General features: G+C 55.2%; 2 protein-coding genes across 2 annotated transcripts; both read right to left on the bottom strand.

The window, feature by feature from the left end:
- Positions 1-789: 789 nt before the first annotated feature.
- LOC121837099 lies at positions 790-4,585 on the bottom strand. The gene is made up of 2 exons (XM_042292546.1): positions 3,435-4,585; positions 790-2,666 (listed from the first exon to the last, which is right to left on the bottom strand). The coding sequence occupies exons 1-2, from the start codon at positions 4,583-4,585 to the stop codon at positions 899-901; spliced, it is 2,919 nt and encodes a 972-aa protein (XP_042148480.1). The 3' UTR covers positions 790-898.
- A 128-nt stretch (positions 4,586-4,713) lies between these two features.
- Positions 4,714-6,575, bottom strand: LOC121048681. Its single transcript, XM_040505307.2, has one exon. The coding sequence runs from the start codon at positions 6,573-6,575 to the stop codon at positions 4,800-4,802; it is 1,776 nt and encodes a 591-aa protein (XP_040361241.2). The 3' UTR covers positions 4,714-4,799.
- Positions 6,576-7,357: the final 782 nt, after the last annotated feature.

Raw genomic sequence — 7,357 nt, 5'->3', positions numbered from 1 at the left:
AGTGTCTGGCAATGACACAAAAGCTTCTTGCGAGTGTTTCCTTTCATTATTATTTGCGTTTAAAAAAAAACTATTCGTATAATACGCATTAATTTGTAATGTTTTAAACAATTACAAAATTCTAGAATACTATCTTGTGACAGCAGCTCCTTTAACAGAATATATTTTAGCGGAAATAGGGAGTTTTAGCAGATCGTTTTTTCGCCTCGATAACGACACCCGATAACGATACGATGCATGCCCAGGGCTGCCAGAAAGGAGAGGAGGTATCGTTATCGGAGCGAAAAAATGGATCTGCTAAAACTCTCTAATGATAGTTATTGAAAAGGAGCTTTAGGGCGTCGTTTGACAGGTGTATTGTAAAACACTCTGGTAATATTAGTCAGAAAGGTTGCGACCTTTACAGATTCACACCTGATTGTTCGCCACCATTATTATGTAAGGAATGAAGACAACGCTTATGCTATATAGTGATAGGCAATATGCCAGACGTATACGATGAATGCACGTTCTACAAATATATCACAAGAGAAAATAAAATCAAAATTGTGTTTAGGGTGGTGCAGCTAGCGCGAAAAATGAAGGCAGAATTCTTCTGGACGAATTAACAGGCAAATGTTTAGCATCGGCAATTTAGTCATAGCGTCCCGTTGCTGTCCTGATCATATCGCCGGGGTTTTGATGTCTTCGGGACGTGGAACCCTGGTAAGCTGAGAAATGTCAATACACCGCTGGATACGTCAGGTTCAGATGAGCGAGAGACGAAAGTTCGCGCGAGCTTGCGCGGTAGGTAGGTAGTAAACGTTTATTGGAAGAAACATTCGAACGGTCGCCCTAGGCGTGGTTCGAGGAGGGAACAGGTTCTGGGGAAGTCTTTGACGTGAAGGAACGGCCGTGCTCAGAACGTCGACTCCAGGCCCGTGTTTTCCAAGTACAGGAGCAATGAGTCCAGGATCAGTGCGATTCTGGCCGAGTCTCCCTCAGGCCGGGCCCAGCCTTCCAGGTTGGACGGCCTCGATGCAGGTGGAAGAAGACTAAGCGCTTTCTTTCTTTCGTTGGTGAAGTGACCGCACTCCCACACGAGGTGGTGCAGGTTTGCACTTAGGGTTTCTTTGCAGTAGGGACAGATCTCAGGCTGTTCCAGTGAATGTTGGCGTTGCATCTGTTGCGGCTGTGGCGGGGAGGCCGGCGGACTGGCTGTCGACACTGGCGGTCTGTTTCTGCCGATCTTGCCAGCACTCAGTTCCCACTTGCGTCGGTCGTGAGGGGTCACGGCACTGCCGGTCCTGATCCTGCGCAGAAGGACCATTTTCTTCCTGGAGTAGCGGCCGAGCGGGATGGGGTCGGGTTCGCGCGGGAGGGAGGCCAGGAGCCTCTTCTTTAAGTCTTGTCTGACCTTTCTCATTGCGTCTTCAGGGTCGTAGAGGGTCCGGTCTCTTGTCTCGTCTTGTTTCCTGGGGCCGGTCCTGCCAGAGTAGGCTGAAGTGCCGGGCAGGGAGTCCACACTTCGTGGCCGCGAAAGGAGAAACGTTGCTAGCGCTTCCGCGGACCGGTGAGCGGCCTCGCTGCCTGGCACTCCGGCATGGCCGGGGACCCAGTGTACAGTGGTTTTAACGTTCTTGCTCTCGAGGCGCCTGGCGAGTGCAAGAATGCGCCGGGTGGTCGGGCTGTTGGGGTCGTGCTTTCGGCATCTTCGTATGGCTTCCTGGGCGTCGGTGTAAATGTCCACCGTCTTCACGGGTGAGTTCAGGCTTTGGGTAACGTGTTCCAGGGCGTGAAGGATCGCCTGGGCTTCGGCTTCCTCGGGCGTTCCAGCGGTCTTAGTTTCGCGGCTCCATGACTTGTTTTGGCGGAGATCGTGCCAGGCCGTGGTGGTGACTAGATCCTTATGTGCTGCGTCTGTGTACAGCACGATGGTGGTGGGGTCTTCCAGTTTCGTGGTTACGACGGTCAGGTGCTTTTGGGCGTAGTCCCGGCGCCGTTCCGGTTGGTCCAGGCCCATATTCCGCGGTATAGGTGTGCTGGAGGCCACGTCTGCTATTTCCCACGGGGGGATTGGGCGGCCGAGTTTAGGAAGCGTGGACACGTCTTGTCGCAGGAGTCGTAGAATGGCCCTGCCCTGTCTAGTTTGTTGCAGTGAGACGAGGTGCAGTTCGTGCTGGTCCTTGGCTAAGTCCTGTAGTTTGGGAAGGGGAACGCACCTGTGTAGCTCCTCCAGTTTGGTGTGTCTCGGTAAGCCCGCAATAGTTCTTCGGGCGTCATTCTGCCATCTTTCAATTGCTCGCCAGTGACTCTTATTCAACTTGTAGTAGTTTGCTCCGTAAAGTACCTTGGAAGCTAGCACGGCCCGTATCAGGGTCTTGGCCACCTCCTCGCTCGCACCACCGGTCTTTTGGGCGATGCGGCGGACCAGTGCCGTGCCCTGTTTCCAAACCTTGGCCATCCTGGTTAGCCATTCTTTGGGGGACTTTCGTTGGTTGAAGAACACTCCCAGGATCTTGTGCGTCTCTGCTTGGGCGATGGGGAGACCACCAAAGGTCAAGTCGTGAGTTGGGTGGCCTTTGCGGGTAAATATCATGTATCTGGTTTTGTCTGGTGACGGGGAGAGTCCGGTCTCTTTGAGGAATGCTTCAATGGTGTCCAGTCCTTTCTGAAGGGTCTGCTCCCTCCTCGCCGGGTTCCCACTTGTCGTCCAGATGGTGATATCGTCTGCGTATATGGTGAACTTCAAGGTGGAAATCTTGTTCAAGCGCCACGCCAGCGGGGCCATTGCCAGGTTAAACAGGATTGGGGAGATCACCGCGCCCTGGGGCACACCAATATTGTTGTTCCTTAGAGGTCCGCATATGTCGCCAGTCTTGATGGAGTACTTCCTTTGTTTCAGAAACCCCTTCACAAAGTTGAGGGGCTTGTGGGTGATGCCACCTTCTCGGAGTGCCTTTACGATCGCTTCGTGGGGTAGCAAGTCGAATGCCTTACAGATGTCGACCGCGACTAGCGAGCAGGTGCTTCCCTTGCGGTAGACGTCTGTAGACAGAAGTAGGAGGCTGTCTCTCGTACCCAAATGTTGTCGGAAGCCCGTTTGTGCCGCGTGGAAGAGCTTGCGGTCCTCGGCGATCCAGGTGATGCGTGCTAGGACGATCCTCTCAAACAGCTTGCACATTACCGAGGTCAGGGATATAGGCCGGGTATTCTTCGGTGTGTTCGGGGGTTTACCCGCTTTCGGGATCGGGGTGACCCACGACTCATGCCATTCGTCCGGGAAGGTGTCGGTTTCCCACATGTGGTTGAACCAGCGAAGGACTTGCTGCTTTCCTTCTTCGGGTAGGTTCCGCAGCATGCTCGCGGTGATGCCGTCTGGGCCGGGAGCAGACTTTATTCTCCCTTGGTCAATAGCGGTCTCAAGCTCCCATCGGGTGATCGGGGTGTTCCACGGAGGGGGGTCTTTCGGTGCTTGTTCTAGAGTGTAGATTGCTGCATTCGGGGTCGTCGAGGGTTGGGGGAAGAAGGCTTTTCCCATGTCTTCAAGTACGTCCTCGAGGGGCTTGTCCAGGGCTAGGGCCATGTTTTCTATCGTGTTGCGGACCTTGGTGATACCGAGCATGCCTCGGAAGGTGCGCCACAGCTTGCGTATCGACGTACGCTGGTCAAAGGAAGCGCAATGGTCGAGCCACTCGTTCACTCTGAGCTTTCGTGCATATTCCTCTGCTTCGGCGGTGATTCTGTTCACTTCCTTCAGTGTGTTCCGGTCTTTGGTTTTTCTGTACTCTGTGAGTTTGCGCGTGCGGTGGTCCCACAGGGATAGGAGGTGGGTGTCCGGTGTGGAGCAGTCCCAGTTCACCTCCTTCTTGGTCGAGGCTTCCCTCGTGGAGGCTACTAGCAAGGCGCAGAGTTTTGTCGACATGTCGTTTTCGTCAATTTGGGCGCGTAAAAGGGCTCTGAATTTGTCCCAGAGGACTGTGACCACAGTTTTCTTGGCCTTGGCCCTGTTCTTGATACGGATCGATATTTCTATGGGGTAGTGGTCGCTGCCCCACGCGTCGGGGAACACCGACCACTCCATCCCCTCGATTCTTGAGTCCACTAAGGTTAGGTCGGGGTTGGTGTCCTGCTGGTTGGCCGAGGTGCCTACTCTCGTCTTTTCATGCGTGTCGTTCGCGAGCTCGAGACCCGCCTTCTCGTAAGCTTCTAGTAATCTGGCCCCTCTCTGGTCATCGTCGTCGTAGCCCCACTCCCGGTGGTGCGCATTAAAATCGCCGCCTATGACCATCCTATCGTCTGGGTAGACCGTTCGTAACTCTTCTATCCAACTGAAGTTGGGGTCTTCGGCGGTAGGGCGGACGTACGCCGACACGAGGATGAGCTTATGGTTGTCTATGAGTGTGCGCACCGCAGTGACTTCCTGGTCTGGTGTGCACCATTTCTGCGTATCAATTTGGGCATGTGGTACGGTCCCCTTGAGGTAGAAGGTGGCCAGTCCTCGTGCTTCAGGAGGGCCGGTCTTTGTATATTTCCGTTCGATCGCAGGGTTGTGGAAGTAGTTGTATGCGGAGAGTCTGGGGTCCTTCACGTTGGTTTCTTGCATCAAGATCGCGTCGTACGAGTGTCGGTGTTGAGCCAGTCGAAGCTGGAATTCGTTTTTGCGTTTGGTCAGGCTTCTGCAGTTCCATTGTAGGATTCGAAGTTGTGTCGGAACCAAGGGCGAGGCTAGTGACGGCATGAATTTCCTGGGGCCTTGAGTTTGCTGGTTATGAGGACTGCTGGTGTGACTGCTGCGTGGATCCCCCTTGTTCCGCGGCTTATTGTCCAGGGACATTAACGGTGAGGATGGGCTGACGTAGTTGGAACTGCGGCGGTGCCGGCGGGGTGGGGGCAAGGGTTGAGTGTTGGAGCTCGGCTATGAGTTGATTGAAGTGGGCCTGCATTTGCTGCTGCATTTGCTGCTGGAGTTGTACTTGCATTTGTTGCAGCCAGACTTGCATTTGGGACTTGAGGTCACCTTGAGATGGTGGAGGCTGGGATTGCTCCTGCTGTGGTTGCTTGTTGCTTGCTGGAGGGGGTGCGGGGTGGTTTGCCTGTGATCGCGGCGTGTCTCGCAGAGGTGGTTGCGGGCTTGGGTGAGCTTGCGGCTGGCTCGACACTTGATGCTGGGGGCCCGGCTGGAAATTGACTTCCAGTTCTTCTATCTTTTTTTGTAGGGTAGCCATTTTTCGTCGGCGGTCGGCAGCTATGCGTGCGTGCTCTGCTTCCTCCTCCTTATACCGCCTTAAGAGGGTGAGAAGCTCGTTGCGTTGGTCCATGAGCGGCGTGGTTGATGGGGTTCTGCAGTTGCGAGGCGTGGCTTTATATGCGTACGTGTCTTGCGGTGGCGCTGGCTGGTCAGTAATGTTTTCAGTCGATCGGGGCGATGGGTTTTTGGTCTGCTTGGAGGAGGGCGGGGCTCGCCCGTCTCCTGAATGGGGGGTCTGGGCTTGCCTTCCCGACTTTGGCTGCTGTGGTAGAGGATCAGGAGTTTGGCCTTGGTTTCCCACTGCTATTCGCCGGCGATGCAGTTGTTGGTTCAAGGCCGGGCGTGGTCGGGCACGGGCTTGGATCCTAGAGTCTACCTTTTTCCTCTCTGGACAGTCCCGGGAGGTGGCGACGTGGTCTTGGGAGCCGCAGTTGCGACACTTGACTGACTCACAGCGGTGTCCTTCGGTCAGAAGACCGTCGCAGGACTGGCAGCGCTTTTCCTGCGTGCAGATGTCGGACTTGTGGCCCAGGCCGTGACAGTTGTTGCAGACCACCGTGGAGGGGCGGTACGGCTTGACTTGTATGATCTCGTGCCAGGCGCGGATGCGGCGGGGTACACCCTGGCCTTGGAAGGTCAGAAGGTATGTGCCGTTGGATCCCAGCGGCCTGGCCTGAACAATCTCATGGTAGTCGGCTCGAAGCCCCTCGAGGAGTTTCGCCGGTGGGATGTCGGGTGTCAGATGAACGACCCCGCGTGGGAATTCCCTGGTGGCCGTTCGGTAGACTTGGACGTCGACTGTGCCGCTGCCTGTCTCAAGGTGCGTGAGCTGAAGTAGATTTGCTAGGTGTCGTTCGTCGTAAACGGTGACGGATATTGTATTCGTCATTCCGTTGCGGCGGTAGGCGAGGCGATCTTCGAGAACGGTCTCGCCTATTGCTCTTTGAAGTTGTTCTCCGATGAGATAGCTCGGGAGTTTTGAGACGTCGACGCGGGCCCGTGGGCGGATGGTGACTTGATATTTGTCCAGGTCGTGACGGGGTAGTTTGCTGCCTTTGTCCGGCTTGTTGATCCTCTTCCTCCGGGATACGGTGATCCAGGGGAACTGATTGTCGGAGTCGGTGAAATCGGCGGAAGCATCTTGGCCGTCCTCGAAATCCGTCGGGCTGCGCTCGGAGCATTCGCTCTCGTTGCGGGCTCTCTTTGGGGGGAGCCTGTTCGTGATGGTGGTGGCGGGAGTTCCTTGCTTGGATGTTGTCAGCGTTTCGTCGGGTGGCGAAGATGCGTCGGGTGTCATTTCGGTGTCGGGGGAGGCCGGTAGTTCCGTGCTGGAGGCGGTAGCCATCGTAGCCGAAGGCAGGGCGAGCTAGGCCTAATGGTAGGCCCAGCCTTCCCACTGGCCGGGAACGGCGGCGGCGTCGATGTCGGAGGCTTCGGAAAAAAAATGCGGCTGTGACGCTCACTTGCCTTCGGGCAGCTCTTTCCGGTGGCGAGCGAAGTTTTCCGGCGGAAAAACGTAGCTCGGGTCCTGGTTCGGGCGGGCGAGCGGCGGGCAGGGGCGATTCATGCAGCTCGGCGGGAGCGCCGAGAAACACGACTCACTCCCACGGCGGCTCAATCGCAAGTCCCGAGCTTGCGCGGGTTGCATCGTGCGCAAATCATTTTGTTGACACGACAGCCACAGAATGGCGCTTCCGAAACAGTTTCGCGGAAAAGCACTTGTGCAGGGTCGTGCAGGGGTAAAAAAAATGGGGCGTGTCTATGCTTATAAAGCCTAGAACTTATACCCGTGCCACACGGGCAACTCGAACGCCATTTACAACGAATGACATTCGCCCCAAATGTCATTCGACTGGTGCTACACGGCCTGCACGAATGGCATTCGCTGCAAATGGCATTTCCCCCGAAGGGATTCGGCGGAACTCATTCGCATTCGGTCACGGGCGAAATGTGTAGCCTCTACCCCAGGCCCCAAGTAAAAAAACACCAACGTGATTACGTTAATCAAAGTATACCCGAACTATAAGTTATTTATTTGTGTTTGTTTTTATGTAGGCATTTTTTATACTACATTTGAAGCGCGGCTTGTCACATAACTGCAGAACCCAGGGATCCTGGGTTCGAGCC

The sequence above is a fragment of the Ixodes scapularis genome, unplaced genomic scaffold, assembly GCF_016920785.2.
Source record: "Ixodes scapularis isolate PalLabHiFi unplaced genomic scaffold, ASM1692078v2 PGA_scaffold3__209_contigs__length_174095766, whole genome shotgun sequence".
NCBI lineage: Eukaryota > Metazoa > Arthropoda > Arachnida > Ixodida > Ixodidae > Ixodes > Ixodes scapularis.
The sequence above is the reverse complement of the archived record's forward strand: the minus strand, read 5'-3'. Positions and strand labels throughout refer to the sequence as shown.